The 21086-nt window shown below is 48.6% G+C and overlaps 1 protein-coding gene and 1 pseudogene across 9 annotated transcripts in view; both read left to right on the top strand.

The window, feature by feature from the left end:
- Positions 1-2246: 2246 nt before the first annotated feature.
- On the top strand, positions 2247-3535 carry LOC143506565 (bromodomain adjacent to zinc finger domain protein 2B-like; annotated as a pseudogene). The gene is made up of 3 exons (XR_013128386.1): positions 2247-2448; positions 2704-2893; positions 3530-3535. The product of XR_013128386.1 is annotated as a bromodomain adjacent to zinc finger domain protein 2B-like (transcript).
- A 23-nt stretch (positions 3536-3558) lies between these two features.
- baz2ba (bromodomain adjacent to zinc finger domain, 2Ba) overlaps positions 3559-21086 on the top strand; it is a 37404-nt gene continuing 19876 nt past the window's right edge. For 3 of the 8 annotated variants that reach the window (XM_076996354.1, XM_076996353.1, XM_076996352.1), the window contains exons 1-18: positions 3559-3741; positions 4199-4399; positions 4493-5044; positions 7033-7681; positions 8890-9177; positions 10388-10448; positions 10569-10677; positions 11006-11104; positions 11817-12036; positions 12183-12275; positions 12582-12643; positions 13038-13103; positions 14976-15041; positions 16221-16265; positions 16645-16677; positions 18002-18067; positions 18924-19064; positions 19532-19783. In XM_076996354.1, the coding sequence (XP_076852469.1) occupies positions 3697-3741; positions 4199-4399; positions 4493-5044; positions 7033-7681; positions 8890-9177; positions 10388-10448; positions 10569-10677; positions 11006-11104; positions 11817-12036; positions 12183-12275; positions 12582-12643; positions 13038-13103; positions 14976-15041; positions 16221-16265; positions 16645-16677; positions 18002-18067; positions 18924-19064; positions 19532-19783 (3048 nt within the window). In that variant the 5' untranslated portion in view covers positions 3559-3696. The remainder of the gene's footprint in view (positions 3742-4198; positions 4400-4492; positions 5045-7032; positions 7682-8889; positions 9178-10387; positions 10449-10568; positions 10678-11005; positions 11105-11816; positions 12037-12182; positions 12276-12581; positions 12644-13037; positions 13104-14975; positions 15042-16220; positions 16266-16644; positions 16678-18001; positions 18068-18923; positions 19065-19531; positions 19784-21086) is intronic. The other 5 variants (XM_076996355.1, XM_076996358.1, XM_076996357.1 and 2 more) reach the window with 5 other exon arrangements.

Below are 21086 nucleotides of genomic sequence, written 5' to 3'. Positions count from 1 at the left end.
TTGGCGTTGATTTAATTATTGGCTGGCTGAAAAGAATTAATGAGTGTGTGTGTGTGTGTGTGTGTGGTTGTGTGTGTGTGTGTGTGTGTTGTGTGTGTGTGTGTCTGTGTCTGTGTCGTGAGAGTGCCAGCAAGAGTGGATGTCGACCTTTTGGGGAATATTCTTCTCATTTATCTCTCCACCCTGCTCTCTCTCTCTCTTTCTCTCTCTCTCTCTCCCTCTCTCCAAAATACTCTGTTCTCATTAGGTTTGTCTGTCTGGTGTGTGTGTGTATGTGGGTGTGTGTGTGTGTGTGTGTGTGTGTATGTATAATGCACACACACGTATGAGTTGTGTAGGTGTCTGTCAGTGCAGGTGATCACGTGCATGTATGTCGTGTGTGGAAGTTAGTGTACTGGAGAAAGTGAGTGAGTGAGAGAGAGAGAGAGAAGATGGTGTGAGGAGAGAGAGAGTGAGAGAGAAAGATGGAGTGTGAGAAGGAGAGAGAGAGAGAGAGACAGAGGAGTGAGAGAATGAGCCCGAGGCTAGCAAAGCAAGTGAAGCCTTAGGGAAAATCGTCACGGCGATGCGGGACAGCCGGGCTGTCTTCCCTGCTCATGCACGTCTGCGCTTCATCCTCATCCTCATCTTCATCCTCTCCCCAGGAGTCCCGGAGGGGCGAGAAAAAAATCACCTTCCATATCTCTCCGTCATCACTTTCCTGTCTGCTGATGTAGGACCTCCGAGCGCTGGCCCCCGCCCCTTGCTCTGCTCCGCCCCTTGCTCTGTCCCTCCCACCCCCGTCCCCCCTCCTCCACCCCCCCCCCCCTCGCTCCCTCTCTAATGCAAATTGAATTTGCATGAAATATGCGGCACAGAAATTGCTTCTGACTCCTGGAGGAGACGCAGGCCCTGCCGGAGAGGGGCTGATTAAAAAAAAGACACCCTCAAGTGAGGAGGAGGAGGAGGTGATGATGATGATAATGATGATGATGATGGTCTCAATGATGAGGACTGTGACGGAGCAGAGAGGGCCACAGCAGCATGGGTACTAGGGGGTGTGTGTTTTGTAGTAGGAGGTTTATTCAGCTAACCTGCTAGCCTGCGTGTGTGTGTGTGTGTGTGTGTGTCCCTCACAACCCCCCCATTCTGACTAATATGTCTGATAATAGCTATCGCTCAGTTCTGGACAGAAAGCCTGTGATTACGCTAAATGCAGCACACTTCTATTAAAATGCCACAATACCCTACATTTCAAACCTTCCCTGAATACCTGAAAAGCAAGCGTGAGAAAGAGAGAGGGAATGAAAGAAAGAGAGAGGGAGGGGGAGAGAGAGAGAGGAGGAGGGATAGAGAGAGGGATAGAGAGAGAGGGGGATAGAGAGAGAGAAGGAGGGATACAGAGAGAGAGAGGGATAGAGAGAGAGGGAGGGATAGAGAGAGAGAAGGATAGAGAGAGAAGGGAGGGATAGAGAGAGAGAGAGAGGAATAGAGAGAGAGATGCCCTTCAGCTTTCTCTTTCTCTCTGGAACTAATGGCATCAGCTCTCCTCCAAAAGCATATTATATGCTGAGATACCAGTGTGTGTGTGTGTGTGTGTGTGTGTGTGTTGTGTGTGTGTGTGTGTGTGTTTGAGTGTGTGTTTGTCTGGGTATGTCTGTGTGAATTCTTTTCCCACCCTCAGTTTCCGGCGTGTGTGTGTGTGTGTGTGTGTGTGTAAATCTGCAGAGTAAATGTTCTGTGTCTGGAGTCTCGGGCTCATCCGTGTCTCCGCCTGCACAGCCGTGTTCCAGCAGATCCGCCGGAATTCTCCAGAATCTTCACCCCTCGCCGCACACAAGCGTTGTTGTTGCTAATGTGTAAAAGTGTCTCAGAAGCGAGTGTTGGGGGTTGGAGGGGGTGTGTGTGTGTGTGGTGTGTGTGTGTGTGTGTGTGTGTGTGTTGGGGGGAGTATCTGTGGGGAGAGGAAAAATATTTAAGTTTAACATTCATAAAGGATGAATTAAAGATGAATGATGAATTATGGTATTAAGATAATATGAGGGGGGTTGGGTGAATGTGTGTGAGAATGAGAAGTGGTTTTTGAGTGTGTGTGTGTGTGTGTGTGTGTGTGTGTGTGTGTGTGTGTGTGTGTGTGTGTGGTGTGTGCGCGCGCGTGGGTATGTGTGCAAATGTAAAATGGTTTTCCAGTGTCCTGTCGCATTTAGTACCTTAAGTAATTTGGACTGTGTGTGTGTGTGTGTGTGTGTGTGTGTGTGGTGGAGCAGGCCCTTTGTTTGGCCTGGCAGGCAGTGATCAAACCGTTCAGCGTGAGCTCTGTGGCCTCCGTGCCCAGCGCCTTCCCCGTGATGGCCCACCCCGCCTTCGGCCTCCTGTCACCAGCCACCGGCCGGCCTGAGTTTGGGGCTCTGGGTCCGCTGGGGGTCACCGCTGCCTTGGCCGCCCACCCGCAGCTCGGGGCATTCTCAGGTGAGCCAGACGCCTTCCTCACGTGCAGCTTAAAAAGACCCGCAGGGTCATTTCTCTTCGTGCTGTTTCTGAACTGATCCGTATGTGTGTGTATGTTTTCATTTGCAGTATGTGTAATACATGTTAATGGTAATGTGGTTTAGTGTGTCATCTTACAGGCATCGTGTAATGTGATGCGCGTGGCTGAAATGTAATAGTGTAATAGTGTAATAGCGTAATAGTGTAATAGCGTAATGCCTTTTCTCCGCCCCTCAGACTGGTGGAGAGCAGCCGAAGCTCATGGGAGAGCCCCGCCGCCTTTTTCCCGCCTTTCCTTGGCCTGCCCCCTCTGTTTGCCCCGCCCCTCCAGAACCACGAGGCCACGCCCTACACATCTAAAACCCTGAGCAAGAGCAGTCAGGGCTGTAAAGGTAGCCGTTGTGGTCCCTCCCTCTGCGCGTGGAGAGTGAACTCACGTCCTCGTCTCTTCTCTGTGTGCTGTAAAGCGATGCCAAATCAATGGTGTTAAGTGGATTTTCATATCAAAAAATTGAGCCAGAATATGACCGTAATTCATTTTTAGCCTGTTTTCAAGATGACAAACGGCAGGCAGTAAGTCTGTTTCTCATCGGTTTTCATCCGATCTCCTAAATTTGTAGTGATTATCAACTCCGCGACTTGTTAGTCTAGCCGGTGATTAGTGTTAGCTATTGGGTTTCGTGTGATTCTGCTCTGGGAGATGCCTGCAAGGAAAACTGAGATGGTTAACTCTGTTATAGGCAGCCCATCAGCATGTGGGGAAACTAAAGCTTTGTTCAGAGCTGGTGCCTCAGGCTGTGTGTGAAGTTCCTGCAGGCTCTCTCTTTAGTTTGTGACTAAAACCACAATTTACATCTCCCATGATTTCGATTGATTGGCTGCCAGATTGTGTAAGAAATCACTGCTCACGCGTGTGCTGTGTTTTATGTTTTCATGTGTGTGCTGTGTTTTATGTGCTCACATGTGTGCTGTGTTTTATGTGCTCACATGTGTGCTGTGTTTTATGTGCTCATGTGTGTGCTGTGTTTTATGTGCTCACGCGTGTGCCGAATGTTGTGTGCAGGCGTGAACGGAGCCGTGAATGGGAGTGCCGTCTCCCCGTCCACCACGAAAGGAGGCGTACCCGCCTCGGCCTCCCCCTCCCCCTCCCCTGGGCTCCGCCCCCCGGAGCGCAGCCGCACCCCCGGCTCCAAGCCCCGCCCACGCAAAGCTGCTCACCACAGTAATAGTATGGGAGAACTCCAGGTGAAGCCTCATCTGAAGCCGAAGGAGAAGGTAAGACGTAGTGTCACCTGAGCAACAGCCTCCTCCCCCAGGGAGGCGGGTGCTATGGAAATCAGTCTCCAAGACGACATCACCGGCACAGATGTGAATACGTCTCCACTGAAGCAGAAACAGAGCGTTAAATGATCAGCTGCAGAACGAACACGAATACAGCGCGTCAGGGCCCGTGCGGCTCCAAACTTAGCTCAGTAAATGTTTGTGAATAATCAGTGAAATCCAGTTCAGAACGTGTGCGTCCAAGTTCTTTTTATATGCACTAATAACAATAAAGGTTGTGCCACAAATGGTTTGTTATTGGGAATGAGAGGTGATTATGAAGAAAAGGAAACATCTATCAGATCCAAAATGCTTTGGTCTTCTTATACATCATTCTCCTTTGGTTAAAGGCCTGTGGTATTTAGCGCAAGAGACGCTCAATTGGCTACTGATGTTTTGTTGGTTACTATAGAAACCCCGTAAGAAGCAGGGGGAGGGGTCTTGCGTTAGCGAGAGCGAATCGGGGTCGTCGCTGGACAGTGACAGCGAGGGAATGAGCAGCAGTGACCTGGACGATCTTGGGGAGGAGGAAGAGGATGACGAGGATGAGCAGAGCAAAGACACGGAGGAGTCAGACTCAGAAAAGGAGGGACAGAAGAAGAAGCGAGCGAAGGTGAGTTTGTGCGCCGCTCCGTCGCGCGGCCGTTTCCCGCAGCCCAACCGCTCTGACCGGGGGGGGCGGGGCTTCTCTCTGATCCTTCTCCAGGCTGCCAGCCCCACCCCTGAGCTGAGTAACAAGGAGAGTCCCAGGCCTGTGGAGGACCTCCGTGAGGCCCTGCGTCGCAGCTCGGCGGTCCCGTTAGCCCGCACGCCCTCGCCACGCCCCCAGGCCTCGCCGCTCGCCCCGCCCACCGCCACATCCAGAGACAGGCCGGCTCAGCCCACCAGCGTGATCCAGTCCACAGGCCTGGCCCTGAACGCCAGACCCCGGCTGACCACGCAGCCGCGCCACCACCCCTCCCCACGGCACCTCAGCTCCTCCCCCAAACCTCCCACCGCTTCAGCCAAGCCCCTCCCCTCCTCTCACCAGTCCCTCCCACTTTCCCTTTGCTCCTCCCCCAAACCGCTGTCGGTGCCGTCTCCTCCCACACCGCTTCCCCTCTCCTCCTCGCCAAAGCCACCGCCCCTCACCCCCTCCCCGAGGTCGCAATCTCTTGGCTCCGCCCGCAAGCCAAAGGCCCCGCCTCATGACGCTGTCAGCAGCCGGAAACTTCTGGAGAACTCGCTGTCTCACATCACTGACTACAGACTGAAACAGGTAGATAATCATAATAATAATGATATATATATATAAAATATATATATTATAAAATATATAAAAATATATACATTATATATCTTATATATATCATAATTCTCTCTCTTTCTACATATTTATATATATCATATATCGCTCTCTCTCTCTACATATTTATATACAAGATATATATATATATATATATATATATATATATATATATATATATATAAATAATATATATCTTGTATATAAATATGTAGAGAGAAAGCGAGAAACAGTTTCAGACATGAAACAGGACATTTCACACAGCTGTGCAAGTGCTTAATATAAATTTATCTAAAATTTTAAATATAATAACTTTATTACTTTTTTAGTGTGCTGGGTGTTTTATTGCAAATGAAGTAAAGCACTTTCTCCATAGTTTTGTGTGTGTATCTTCTAAGCTGTTTGGATTAGAGGTGTGAGGGCGCTATTGGCATTCAGCCTGTCTCTCTTTCTATTGACTGGCCTCTTTGAAAAGGTCAGAGAAATCAAGGGAGACAGAGAGAGAGAGAGAGAGAGAGAGAAAAGGGGGAAAATAGGAAAGAGGAGAAGGAACCAGAGAGAAAGTGAGAGAGGGAAAGAGTGTGTGTGAAGGAATTTAAAGGGTGCGTCTGCTAGCGGGTGAGGGGGGAAGCTTCTCTTGCTCTTATCTGTATGATTATGTTCCCCACTGTGGGGCTTTAGTTGGTAAATGAAAGTGACAATGTGGTTAGCTTTATAAGAATTACTTCAGCAAAGCCGACACGCAATTAACGCCGCGGCTTCTTAAGGGTCTGTATTCCTGCAAACGAGCAGAAATGCGGTCTTGCGCACACCCTGGTGAAGAGACTCCTGCTGAAGATACTAATGCACCTCTCTCCCTCTTCCAATCAGCCAAAGTGGTTTTGGTATTACTGCACTGAGCAGTTTTACACTGCCTTGTGGTTTTGGTTTTACTCATGTAAATTAGCGAGTATGAAACGTGTGTTTACTGCTCAGAGCCGTGGAGTATCGCTCTCTCCTCTGGCTGGCGCTAATGAGCACTGTTCCATACGGAGGAGACGTAGTGGACCTTTACCTGCTGCAGACACCCACCCAAACACCTGCATAAACACCCGCATGCACAAAAACACCCGCACAAACACTCACACAAACACCTGCATGCACACAAACACCCTCACAAACACCCGCACGCACACAAACACTCGCACCAATACCCGCACAAACACTCACACAAACACCCGCACACTCACACAAACACCCGCATGCACACAAACACCCGCACAAACACTCACACTAACACCCGCATGCACACAAACACCCGCACAAACACTCACACAAACACCCACATGCACACAAACACCCGCAGAAACACTCACACAAACACTCACACAAACACCCGCACAAACACTCACACAAACACCTGCACAAACGACCGAACAAACACCCGCATGCACACAAATACCCTCAAAACACCCGCACAAACACCAGCATGCACACAAACACTCTCACAAACACCCACACAAACACACAAACACCAGCACAAGTGCACATAAACACTCCTGCACCAACAAACACATACAAAGAAACATTGTAACACTGCACACACTCCCACACACGCATACAGACTCGCACACACCTCCACACACTCTCGCCATCAGCACTTGTACCACATGACAACCAGAGCAATTACCACCTCCCTCCCCCTCCAGCCCCCCTGACCCTCCTCCCCCTCCTCTCCCTCCTCCTCATCTCCCTCTCGCCCTCCATCGGCTTCTGTTGTTTGTTTGGCTTTATCTTCATCTTTGAACGTGACTTGCTTCATGTTTACACATCTCTAAATCTCATGTTACTAATATTATCTCTCTCTCTCCCTCTCTCTATCTCTCTCTCTATCCCTCACTCTCTCTCTCTCTCTCCCTCTTTGTCTCTCTCTTGCCTTCTTTCTATTTCTCTCCCTCTCCATCTCTCTTTCTCTCATTCAGTCTTTTCTCCTCCAGGACCAGGAGTTTACCTTCCAGCTAAAGAAGCAGCAGGACTTGTACAGTAGCTCCTCCCTCCTCTCCTCCTCCTCCTCCTCTCTCTGCTCCTCACTGCTCTCCTCCCTCCTGCCCCACAAGCTGAGCTCGGGCCGCACCAAGCCGCCCGCCGCACAGAGCGTCCCTCCGCCACCCGGCCTGCTTCTGCCGCCGAGCCTGCTGGGATTGAGCTCAGTCAACGGCGTGATCCAGGGTGTGGACGTACTGCAGGACACGCCCCTCGCCCTGACCACCAAGCCCCTCCCTGACCTTCCCGTCAACCTCAGCACGGGCAACAGGAAAGATGGCCCCGCCCCCACGCCCGCCCCTGGCCTCGTCCCGGGACCGCCCCCCACCCTCACGTCCGCCCCCGGCCCGCCCACGCGGCCCCGCGCCTCCCGCAAGAGCAAGACGCCCAAGCCCCTGGACGCTTGGAAGGAGGTCTCCCAGAACCACCTGGTGCAGCCGCTGGCTGACCTGTTTCGCCGCAGCGCAGGTGAGCACGAGCTCCTCAGTGGCAAGGACTCGGACGACTCGGCCGATGACGACGATGACGAGGATGATGATGTGGATGACGAAGAGGAAGACGAGGAAGATTCAGATGACAGTCTCTCAGGTATGAGGTTTTCTAATTCGCAGTGTAGTAAGCGTGACTTAGCCGTGCTGTTTTTGGCCGGTGTCGTCTTTCTCTACAGTTGAATAAAGATAAAACAGAGATTATTATATTTGGTAATAGCAATGAAAGGCACAGACTAGCTGCCTGCTTAGACTAAAATTCTACACCCCTAAGTGCTAGTTTGTAACCTAGGCGTATTAATAGATTCTGATCTCAGTTTTAGCAGTCACATGAAATCAGTAACTAAGTCAGCCTTTTATCATAAGAATATCAATAAGATCAAAGATTTCTTGACAAAAGCAAATCTTGAGAAACTCATTCATGCTTTTGTCTCTAGCAGGGTTGATTACTGTAATGGCCTCCTAACTAGGGTGACCAGATTTGGGTTTCTGAAAAGGAGGACACCTTTTACAAAATTATTTTTTAGGGGCACGTGTGTCGATTGTTGACCGGGGGGGTAGCGTGTGTTGATTGTTGACGGGGGGGGGGGGGGGGGGGGGGGGGTAGCATGTGTCAAACGCTAGACGTTGCAAAATCCATCATTCCTTCCTTCCTTCGCAAAATTCCCCCCGGACATTTTTTTGGGTCTCAAAAGATCACTAGGAACTAATCAGTTAGTCCTGCCAAAGGTAAGAACTAAGCAAGAAGATGCAGCATTTAGCTACTATGCTGTTTCTAAATGGAACCAACTGTCAGAAGATACTAGAACAGCTCCAACGTTAGATGTTTCAACGTTAGATGATTTAAGGTAATGTTAGATGTTACCTTAAATCCAAGATAAAAACGTATTTTTTGACTGGTTTTGGTTAGTGTAGGTACCGTACATGTAGCCTATTTTATTTATCTTTTACTTATTCCTATTTATTTTCTCAGTTTCCAGTTTTATTATTATCTTCTCTAATTCTTTTATTTTAATCTTTTAATTATTTTATCTTTTATCTTAATATTGCGATCATTTAAATTTCTATTTGATTTCATTATTTAATTCATTTTAATTTCTATTTTCATTCCTTTAAAATCTTGTTTTTAATTTTTATGTATTCTATTTTGTGGGCCATGACCTTCCCAAGGTGATAGACCTCAGGTCGTAATACGCTTCTTCTCTTGTGTAAAGCACTTAGAATTGCTAGTGTGTGTGAAAGATGCTGTATTAATAAACTTGCCTTATTTCAAATCTGATTGAGCTGTTGTCTTGCTCACGTTCTCAGAATCAGACAGCAACTCAGACAGCGAGCTGAACGGCGCCGCCGGTGGCGGGAGGAAGAGTTGCGGCGGTGTGGAGACAGAGGCAGATGGAGAGCAGACCCCCGTCAAACTCAGCAAGGGGCTGTCCCTGCTCTCCGCCTCCACCAATCACAGCCTGCCTGACTGCTCACCCCTCAACCTCCAAGTCATCAAGCCCGCCAGCATGCCGACGCCCACAATCATGAGCGGCTCTGCTGCTCTGGCCTATCACAGCCCTCCGTCCTCCTCGTACTCTGTTGGCACCTCCCCAGGTAACTGTGGGCAATGGAGGTGTATCTGATTAGCCCTAATGACTTTACACCTAATCACACTGCCAGCATCAATGCTGCGTATGTGTGTGTGTGTGTGTGTGTGTGTGTGTGTGTGTGTGTGTGTGTGTGTGTGTGTGTGTGTGTGTGTGTGTGTGTGTGTCTGTGTGTGTTTGCTTGTGTGTTTGCAAGCATACTGTTGCTTTCAGTTGATGGGGGTCTACCTGTATCTGTTGCAGTTGTGAACACCACGTATGTGTGTGTGTGTGTGTGTGTGTGTGTGTGTGTGTGTGTGTGTAAACGTGCCATCCTTGGACATGGAAGCTCCATCTCTGGAGAAATGGCTAAGATAAGAGCCCACAAATGAACACACTTCCCTTCATCTGCGCCTGGTTGATCCTGTAAACACAGGGGCTAACGAGGAGTGTGTGTGTGTGTGTGTGTGTGTGTGTGTGTGTGTGTGTGTGTGGTGTGTGTGTGTGTCGCCTGCTCTAACCTCGGAGCTGGGTTTGGGTGAACCTGTTAGCTCAGGCTTACGCAGTCATTATGGCTGTTTGGCTGACTCTCTCTCTCTTTCCCAGGGAGATTCGTTAAACAAAATACTCTCAAATCCAACAAACATGTCAAGCCAGTGGGTTTGTTCTTGGCTGGGTTTCAACATTCCTGTAACAGGAAAAACACTTGTTGCCACTCACTCCCTTACTGTGTGTGTGTGTGTGTGTGTGTGTGTGTGTGTGTGTGTGTGTGTGTGTGTGTGTGTGTGTGTGTGTGTGTGTGTGTGTATGTGTGTGTGCGTATGTGTCTGCACGTGAAAGTGTGTGTGTGTGTGTGTGTGTGTGTGTGTGTGTGTGTGTGTGTGTGTGTGTGCGTGAATGTGTGTGTGTGTGTGTGTGTGTGCGTGTTTACTTGGGGGAGTGGTTTGAGAAAGAGTTATTGGTGTGGATCTGCACACACTGTATTGAGTGCAGACTTAGATGCTTTTCACATCACTCTGTGTGTGTGTGTGTGTGTGTGTGTGTGTGTGTGTGTGTGTGTGTGTGTGTGTGTGTGTGTGTGTGTGTGTGTGTGTGTGTGTGTGATTGTGTATGTTTGCATAATGGTGTATGTGTATTGTGTGCGTGTGTGTTCTATGCATGTTTTATGTTTGTGTGTGTGTTGTGTGTGTGTGTGTGTGTGTGTTGTACTCTGACTGTTCTCTCTTTCTGGGTTCTAGGCTCTGGGAAGAGGAAGCGTGTAATGAATGAAGATGATCTTAAGGTTCCTCTAGAAATGGGGTATGTGTGATTCAAATAACTCTTACACACGCACACACACACACGCACACACACCCACGCACGTAATATAAGCAGTTTTTAAAATGTTACAACGTTTCACCTTTGTCTCTGTCCCCCTAGCTGGCGGAGAGAGACGAGGATCAAAACAGTCGGAGGTCGTCTCCATGGCGACGTGGCGTATTACGCACCTTGCGGCAAAAGGCTGCGGCAGTATCCCGACGTGGTGAAGGTAAGCCCCGCCCCCCGCCCAGACCCACCCCTCTCACAGCTGCTCGACACCCACCACCCCAAACCTTGCGCTCGCTTTACCCCGCAAGACCCAGGGCACCCTGAAGTCCCGCCCTGTAGCTGACCCCCATTAAACCCCCTTCATTCTCCCTCACCTCCCACTGTAACACCTCCCTCTCCGCCGGTGCCTGCCGTAGACTCCTCCCCTGGGCCCCGCCCCTCACACACCCTCCCCGTAGCTAGCTTGGCTATGCAACCACGGAGTGAGTGCTTTCAGTGTGCTGTGGTTCTCTGTCTCACAAACATCATTATTATTCTCTCTTCTGTAGTACCTATCCAGATATGGAATTACTGACATCACACGCGATAATTTTAGCTTCAGTGCAAAAATAAGGGTTGGTGACTTCTATGAAGCCAGAGGACAGCAGGTGAATTCCTTTCATCTCCTCTTTTTTTCCGTTGTGTTCTTTTTTTCCCCAGTCCCTCTCTCCCTCTACCTCTCCCTCCGTCTATCTCTCCCTCCCTCTCTCTTTCCTTTGCTTTCTTCCTTTTCTCACTCCTTCTCCCCCTTCCTCACCCTGTCTCTCTCTCTCTTCTCACTCTCTCTCTTACCCATCTATTTCACTTTCATCTTGAATCAAGAGGGCAAGGATTTCGATTGAACCCCCGATAGAATTAAAGTTCTCCGTTATACTCTAGGAAGCAATAATCAGCCTTCATTACTTCCACAGGGTCTTCTGTTCTGTTTTGGGTTGGTGTGCCGAGTGTGCGTGTGTTTGTGTGCGTGTGTTTGTGTGCGTGTGTGCGTGTGTTTGTGTGTGTGTGTGTGTGTGTGTGTGTGTGTGTGTGTGTGTGTGTGTGTGTGTGTGTGTGTGTGTGTGTGTGTGTGTGTGTGTGTGTGTGAGTGATTGTAAGATTGATTTCTCTTTTCTTTTCTCTTTAATGTCTTTGTAAAAGATCCATAGAAAACTGTAACTGAAATATGAGCTCTTGTTTTACTGTGTTCAGTCATGTTTAATTTGAGACTTTGTGAATGAAACTGCAGTAATGCTGAGTCACAGCAAATCAGAAGTTCAGACAGACAGGATCGACGCTTGTGGCTCCTGACCTCTGACCCTTTACCTATGTCCTGCCCGTCAGGGTCTGCAGTGGAGCCTGTTGACCGAGGAGGAGATTGTCCCCCGTATCCGGGCGATGGAGGGCCGTCGTGGCCGGCCGCCCAACACCGAGCGGCAGCAGAGGGGAGGCGATGGAGAGAGCTCGGCATCCCGCCGGCGCAAGGGACGTCCCCCCAACGTGGGCCACAACGAGTTCCCCAGCCCGTCTGAGGCCAAGCTGCTCCGCAAGCTGGAGGCACAGGGTAACACACCGCCCCCTGCTGGCCGACGCCAGCTATCACGCCCACCGTAGGGCCTACGCTAGTGCTCTCCCTCTCCCCCTCTCTCTCTCTCTGTCCCCCCTCTCTCTCTCTCTCTCACTCTCTCTGTCTCTCTCGCTGTGGTGCAGAAATCGCCCGACAGGCGGCCCAGATGAAGCTGATGAGGAAGCTGGAGAAACAGGCTCTCGCCCGGGCAGCCAAAGAGGCCCGCAAGCAGCAAGGTAGCGTAGACACACACACACACACATACGCACACACACACACACACACACACACACACACATACGCACACGCACATACACATACACACACACACACACATACGCACACACACACATACGCACACGCACATACACATACACACACACACACACACATACGCACACACACACACACACACACTAACACATACACGTATGGCATGGTACTATACGAGGAATAAGGCTTATTGATGCAGACACACACACACGTAAGTTCTCTTTTGTGTACACACACACACACATCACTCTTTGTTTTGTTTTGTTTAGCCATCATGGCAGCAGAGGAGAGACGGAAGCAGAAGGAGCAAATCAAGATCCTTAAACAGCAGGTCAGTCACACACACACACACACACACACACACACGCACGCATGCTCACACACACGCACACACACAACTAACACACACACACACACACACACACACACGCATGCTCACACACATGCACACACACAACTAACACACACACACACACAACTAACACACACACACACACAACTAACACACACACACACACAACTAACACACACACGCATGCTCACACACATGCACACACACACACACACACAACTAACACACACACACACACACACACACAACTAACACACACACACACACAACTAACACACACACACACACAACTAACACACACACTAATCCGTTGGCTCTTTTAAATGCACGGCGGCACTTTCAATTAACGCTCTCCCTCCCTGTGTCCGAGCAGGAGAAGATAAAACGTATTCAGCAAATCCGGATGGAGAAGGAGCTCCGTGCACAGCAGATACTGGAGGTAGGAGAGAGAGAGAGAGAGAGAGAGAGAGAGAGAGAGAGAGAAGTAGGCTTAACATTCCTAAACTACACCCACCCTCTCTCACAGATGCACTAAAACAGAGTGCACACAGCAGCAGCACTGGGGTGGATGGGGCTTCTCCGTCACTCCCGCAGTATCACTCTGGGGTGGATGGGGCTTCTCTGTCACTCCCGCAGTATCACTCTGGGGTGGATGGGGCTTCTCTGTCACTCCCGCAGTATCACTCTGGGGTGGATGGGGCTTCTCCGTCACTCCCGCAGTATCACTCTGGGGTGGATGGGGCTTCTCTGTCACTCCCGCAGTATCACTCTGGGGTGGATGGGGCTTCTCTGTCACTCCCGCAGTATCACTCTGGGGTGGATGGGGCTTCTCCGTCACTCCCGCAGTATCACTCTGGGGTGGATGGGGCTTCTCTGTCACTCCCGCAGTATCACTCTGGGGTGGATGGGGCTTCTCTGTCACTCCCGCAGTATCACTCTGGGGTGGATGGGGCTTCTCTGTCACTCCCGCAGTATCACTCTGGGGTGGATGGGGCTTCTCTGTCACTCCCGCAGTATCACTCTGGGGTGGATGGGGCTTCTCTGTCACTCCCGCAGTATCACTCTGGGGTGGATGGGGCTTCTCCGTCACTCCCGCAGTATCACTCTGGGGTGGATGGGGCTTCTCCGTCACTCCCGCAGTATCACTCTGGGGTGGATGGGGCTTCTCTGTCACTCCCGCAGTATCACTCTGGGGTGGATGGGGCTTCTCCGTCACTCCCGCAGTATCACTCTGGGGTGGATGGGGCTTCTCCGTCACTCCCGCAGTATCACTCTGGGGTGGATGGGGCTTCTCTGTCACTCCCGCAGTATCACTCTGGGGTGGATGGGGCTTCTCTGTCACTCCCGCAGTATCACTCTGGGGTGGATGGGGCTTCTCTGTCACTCCCGCAGTATCACTCTGGGGTGGATGGGGCTTCTCCGTCACTCCCGCAGTATCACTCTGGGGTGGATGGGGCTTCTCCGTCACTCCCGCAGTATCACTCTGGGGTGAATGGGGCTTCTCCGTCACTCCCGCAGTATCACTCTGGGGTGGATGGGGCTTCTCCGTCACTCCCGCAGTATCACTCTGGGGTGGATGGACATTTTTAGCAGAACAGTTTCATCAGTAGTTCCTAAATCGTAAATCTGCCCCTCCCCCACCTCAGACTCCTGGTTAAATTAGACATAAAATACATTTTTTTCTTGTTTTTAGACAACAGTGGGGCTTGTGTAAGGGGGGGAGTGTTTTCCTTCCTCACCCAATTACAGAAGCTCCAAAATGTTTTAGCAGGGCAAAATCAAATCGTGCCTGACATGCTTGGCAGGCCATTCTGAACCGGGTCTCCTTCCCTTTGTAATTACACAGTGAAATTCCAGCTAATTCTCCCACACTTGCTTTTCCCGCTGCCAGTGAGGTGAAGAAGGGAATACTGAATAATGGGAAAGATCCCTGGGCTAATTGTGACAAGAACTGACATTCTCGTTGAGAAAGGTTTTCAATCACCGGAGCGTTGTTCTGGAAACCTCCGATTAAACCAGTCTCAAAATACCACGGTGTGAATAGCAAGCAAGAGATTCCCAGATCAGCCAGTGTGGGTTTGTGTGTTCTCATTAGGAATCTTTCTGGCAGTGGTAGTGAGTCAGAGCTGCCCCCCCCCCCCACACACACATCCACACAGACCCACACACACACACATGTCAATCACAACAATAAAAGGGAAGCTCGGAGCAGACAGCAGCTGGTGTAATGTGATTGGTTCTCTGCTACCTGTGATGTGATTGGACCTCTGCTACCTGTGATGTCTGATGGCAACCTGGTCTGTGCTGGCAGGCCAAGCGGAAAAAGCGTGAAGAAGCTGCCAATGCCAGGATCCTGGAGGCAGAGAAACGCTTAAAGGTCAGTGTGTGTGTGTGTGTGTGTGTATGAGTATGAGTATTTGCGTATGTGTGTGTGTGTGTATGAGTATTTGCATATGTGTGTGTGTGTGTTTGTGCATGAGGCCTCCAGCCTGGGGACAGATCTCTACACCTGCAACACAGAACCTTAGCCAGTCTCCCTTCAGCACCAGAACACCTCCTCCCATAGCACTCCTACACTCCCTCTTGAGGGGGGACGGTCTAGTAGTACAGCCTGGATTAGTATAGCATAGCAGTACAGCCTGGGTTAGTATGGTATAGTAGTATAGCCTGTGTTAGTATAGTATAGTCGTACAGCCTGGGTTAGTATGGTATAGTAGTACAGCCTGGGTTAGTATAGTATAGTAGTACAGCCTGGGTTAGTATGTTATAATAGTACAGCCTGGGTTAGTATGGTATAGTAGTACAGCCTGGGTTAGTATGGTACAGTAGTACAGCCTGGGTTAGTATAGTATAGTAGTACAGCCTGGGTTAGTATGTTATAATAGTACAGCCTGGGTTAGTATGGTATAGTAGTACAGCCTGGGTTAGTATGGTACAGTAGTACAGCCTGGGTTAGTATGTTATAGTAGTACAGCCTGGGTTAGTATGGTATAGTAGTACAGCCTGGGTTAGTATAGTATAGTAGTACAGCCTGGGTTAGTATGTTATAATAGTACAGCCTGGGTTAGTATGGTATAGTAGTACAGCCTGGGTTAGTATGGTACAGTAGTACAGCCTGGGTTAGTATGTTATAGTAGTACAGCCTGGGTTAGAATGTTATAGTAGTACAGCCTGGGTTAGTATAGTATAGTAGTACAGCCTGGGTTAGAATGTTATAATAGTACAGCCTGGGTTAGTATGGTATAGTAGTACAGCCTGGGTTAGTATAGTATAGTAGTACAGCCTGGGTTAGAATGTTATAATAGTACAGCCTGGGTTAGTATGGTATAGTAGTACAGCCTGGGTTAGTATGGTGTAGTAGTACTGCCTGGGTTAGTATGGTATAGTTGTACAGCCTGGGTTAGTATGGTATAGTTGTACAGCCTGGGTTAGTATAGTATAGTAGTACAGCCTGGGTTAGTATAGTAAAGTAGTACAGCCTGGATTAGTATGGTATAGTAGTATGCTATATGCACATGTGAATTGCCTTGTTGACTGTGTGTGTATGTGTTTCTAGGAGAAGGAGCTGAGGCGGCAGCAGGCCGTGATCCTCAAACACCAGGTGTGTAGGTCTCCTTCCTCAAGCCTTCAGTCACTGTTCACTAGCACAATCCACGTCTTTCAGTTGTTTGCTGTGTTGTGATTTGGATATGACTTGCAATATAATAAAACACATTAGTTGATGTGACATTTCAACCAGCATATGAATGTTGTGACTAATTAAATTGCCCAGTGTTTGAGATGCACACACACACACACACACCACACACACACACACACACACACACACAAGGCTGTGTGCTTTCTCTCGGGTGTGGGGTCAGGTCTCTCTGGGAGTTGTTCTTTCTCTCTTTTTAATTTAATTTCATTTAATTTTTTTAAGTTTTCTGATGACGCTGTTTTTTTCTGTCTTATAATACTGTACCAACTCTCTCTCTCAGGAGTTGGAGAGGCATAGACTAGATATGGTATGGGTATGTTTAATCTTTCGTACATCTAACACTCGCATCGTGAAACATGGTTGTGATATGGTTGTCATAGCGGCACATTTTTTAAGTGTAGCATTGGCTGCTGTCATACTACATTTTCCTCTGCATGGCTTTTCCAGCGGCAAAAAAGAGAGAAAAGAGAAAAATGCATCGTCAACATCTGCTCTGTGTGTGTGTGTGTGTGTGTGTGTGTGTGTGTGTGTGTGTGTGTGAGAGAGAGAGAGAGAGAGAGAGAGAGAGAGCTGGCTTTTATGCAACAGGCCCTTGTCTCCCTCTGTGTGTGTGTGTGTGTGTGTGTGTGTGTGTGTGTGTGCATGTGTGCGTGCGTGTGTGTGTGTGAGAGAGAGAGAGAGAGAGAGAAAGAGAGAGAGAGAGAGAGCTGGCTTTGATGCAACAGGCCCTTGTCTCCCTCTCTCTGTGTGTGTGTGTGTGTGTGTGTGTGTGTGTGTGTGTGTGTGATGTTTGGTGAGTCTCCACTCTCATTGTGACAGTGAGCACTACACACTCATTCTCCACATACCATCTGTACGGCCTTGGTTGTGGTTAGTGATCTCCTCTGCATATATGTGTGTGTGTGTGTGTGTGTCTGTGTATGTGTATGTGCGTCTGTCTGACGGAGCCTCTATCCAAAAACAACATACACGCTATGACATCAGTACTGTTGATGTCAAAGTCTTAACGGGCCTGTCCTCTGAGTGCCTGTCTGCGGAGTCCATACCAGTCTTGGCCCAGGTCTGAGTGTGTGGCAGTAGTGTTTGGCTCCTCACGTTGTTCCACTGTGGGTTATCCCCCCCCCCCCTCAATGGGAGGCGGGGCAGTGCACCGTGAGGCAGCTGCAGGAAGCCACACCCCCTCACACACCCTGGCACTGAGTGTGTTTCCAGAGGTTAGCCATGAGCGGTCGCAGCGCTAAGCTAACTCAAGATGCACTGACTGCTTCCACCTCTCTGACCTGCTCACCACACCTGCTGCTTCCCACTTTCCTTCCGCTGTTCTGTAACACACCGCTCCATCCTGGCCATGGTGCTGTGAGTGAGGTGTGTGTGTGTGTGTGTGTGTGTGTGTGTGTGTGTGTGTGTGTGTGTGTCTGTGTCTGGCTGTCTCTCCTGTCTCTCCCTTGATCTGTGCAACATGCTACACTACGCTGGTCAGTGTTGAAGTCTGTCTCCTGCTCCTCCTCCTCTCTCTCTCTCTCTCTCTCTCTCTCTCTCTCTCTCTCTCTCCCCTAATTCAATGTTATTTTGCTACATATGCTTCCCCGAGTGATGAAGATGAAGATGATGATGGTGGCGGTGTTCTCTCTTTTCAGGAGAGGGAGAGGAGGAGACAGCACATCATGTTGATGAAGGCTGTGGAAGCCCGCAAAAAAGCTGAGGTAGCACATGCAGAAAACCCGATCAGTTCTACACAAAAACACCCAATCAGTTCTCCCCAAACACCCGATCAGTTCTCCCCAAACACCCGATCAGTTCTCCCCAAACACCCGATTTCTCAATGAACATACCTGATCACACACTTAGTGTGTAATATTGTAAAATCCTTTTTTTATTGTAAAATATTTTTACTGTCTCCCCCCCCCTCTCAATTCAACTCAGTTCTGTTCAGTACAATTCAATTCAAAGCCCTTTATAGGCAGGAGTGTATTAGGTACAATGTTAACAAAGCACACAGAGCTTGAAGCTGAAGACACTCTGAAAACAACAATGTTCAATGTTTTTAGGTTAATGATGATAAAGGATAACAGTCATAACAAAGTGGCAATGCATTATAATAAACTAGATGAAACAAAAGCACTAATGATATAATAGTAAATATATTAACAAATGAAGATTATTATATCCAATGAGATTTGAATATAGAGTTTGGCAAGGTGCATGTCTCCTGTCTGAACACAGCCACTATCACAGTGAGCACAGTCTTTCTCTGGGCTGACGGAGCAGCCAGGGGTCTTTTACACGTCTCATCACCTTGTCTCTCTCTGTTTGTCTCTCTTTCTCTGTTTGTCTCTTTCTTTCTATCTGTCTCTGTTTCTCTGTCTGTCTGTTTCTCTCTCTGTTTCTGTCTCTCTTGGTCGCTCTCTTTCTCTCTGTCTGTCTCTCTCTCTTTGTCTCCGTCTTTGTCTTTCTCTCTGTCTCTCTCTCTGTTTGTCTCTGTCTCTCTCTGTTTGTCTCTCTCTCTGTCTGTCTCTCTCTTTGTCTGTCTCTCTCTCTCTGTCTGTCTCTCTCTCTCAGGAGCGTGAGCGTCTAAAGCAGGAGAAGCGTGATGAGAAGAGGATCAATAAGGAGCGTAAGCAGGAGCTACGCAGGCTGGAGCTGGAGATGATCCGCGAGATGAAGAAGCCCAATGAGGACATGTGCTTAACCGATCACAAGGTAAGCCCCGCCCCTTATGCCCCGCCCACCCCTCACCGTTTGGCACAAGCAGCTGATTCTGGGGGAGGGGCAAAGGATCTTAATAAAAAGCAGAGGTGATAAAGGTAGTGCTGATTGGCTGAAAGTAACCTTTCACGCAGACGCCGTGTGTTCATGCACCACGTCGTCCTGCTGTGTCTGTCGAGCTCATCTCACCGTGTTGGGCAGCGTTAGTGTGAGGGCTCGCTCACCACAGGCCTGTAGCGGCATTAGGTCATTGCACACGCTTTACAGAAGCATGAAGGGGATAACACGAACGCTGCCATCATGTGGTGATATGTGCTCAGTGCAGTGCTGGGACTGATGTTGTAAATTTGCTGTAAATAACTAATGAAAATTCACGGAATGCCACACAGTCGTAATTCTAACACTGCAGTTGTGTGAGTCTCTCTCCTCTGTCTCTCTCTCTCTCTCTGCCACCTCCACAGACTTTGCCAGAATTTTCCCAAATCCCGGGCCTGGTCCTTCCGGGCCAGGTGTTTGCCGACTGCCTGATGGTGGTGCAGTTTCTGCGTGCGTTTGGTAAGGTTCTGGGCCTGGACCTGCTGGATGTGCCCACGCTGGGGGTTCTGCAGGAGGGTCTGCTCAACCTGGGCAACAGCATGGGGCAGGTGCAGGACCTGCTGGTGCGTCTGCTGTCCTCCGCCGTGTGTGACCCGGGCCTGCCTCCAGGACACAGGGTAAGGGTGGACACACACACGCAAACACTGTTACGACCCAACAATGTCATGGCTCTATGAATGAATGAATGGGGTGTGGGGCAGTAGCATGTGCCAAGTAGTAATTAATTTAAGAACGCAAAACCCAGACGGATACGCAAGAAAACTCTTACTGCAGAGTGGTAATATAGCAGAAGAGCCCTAATTACGCAGCAGAACACTGAATATACACACACGTACATAAATAACCATAAACCAACTAACCAAGGAAAAGAGCAATAGATGACACCAAAGAAAAGAAACAAGTAAAGTATACTAAACTAAACTAACAAAGCAAGATACTACTTTACTAACAGAAATAAAGAAAATATATCTGCTACTCTAACTAATCTCAAACAAAAATAAATACACAGTGCCCGCCTCTATACCAGGGGTGGAAAGTAACGAATTACATTTACTCACATTACTGTAATTGAGTACTTTTTATGAGTAATTTGTAATTTTCTGAGTAGTTTTTGAAATATGTAATTTTTACTTTTACTTCAGTACATTTTGACCCAAGTAGTTTTACTTCACTACATTTGAACGCCCTCACATTACTGAGTAAAAAAATATTGATGGTGAAAAATTAAATGCGGGCAGAAATGAAAACTTCCGAGTCCCAGAACTGAAAGCCAATTGCGTGGCCTTGCCTTGCGCGCGCCCTTTCCATTGTCTCATAATCAGGTCGTAATCTGGTGCACTTTTTTCCAAAAGGATGAGATTGTTCTATCTTTAAATCTTCTATCTATTAGGTTCTGTGGGATCCTGTGGACATTTTATTGTGAAAAGTGGAATCCTGTGGGCACTGTATTTTGAAAAGTTGGATCCTGTGAGCGTTTTAAATAGTGGAATCCTGTGCGCATTTTGTTTTATTTTGAGATGTGGAATCCTGTGGTCATTTTATATTTTATTTTTAGTTGTGGCAACCTGTGGGCATTTTATTATGAATAGTGGGATCCGGTGGACACTGTATTTTGAATAGCTGGATCCTGTGAGCACTTACTTTTAAATTGTGGAATCCTATGAGCATTTTTTTATTTTTGATGTGGGATCCTGTGGCCATTTTATTGTGAGTAGTGGAATCCTGCTGCATTTTAGTTTGATTTGTGGCATCTTGTGGGCACTTAATTTTGTGTGCATTTAGTTTTTTGAATAATTTGTAATTTAAATTTCTTTATTCTTATCATAGTGTTGTCCGTTGGACAATAGGACTGAAAATTGTTTGCACTTTATGGTACAGGTTGTGACTGTCCTTGTGCTGTGAGGAAGTATGTTCCTGAGC

The sequence above is a fragment of the Brachyhypopomus gauderio genome, unplaced genomic scaffold (assembly GCF_052324685.1).
Source record: "Brachyhypopomus gauderio isolate BG-103 unplaced genomic scaffold, BGAUD_0.2 sc479, whole genome shotgun sequence".
NCBI classification, from domain to species: domain Eukaryota; kingdom Metazoa; phylum Chordata; class Actinopteri; order Gymnotiformes; family Hypopomidae; genus Brachyhypopomus; species Brachyhypopomus gauderio.
Note: the sequence above shows the minus strand (reverse complement) of the source record. Positions and strands in the feature narration are given on the sequence as shown.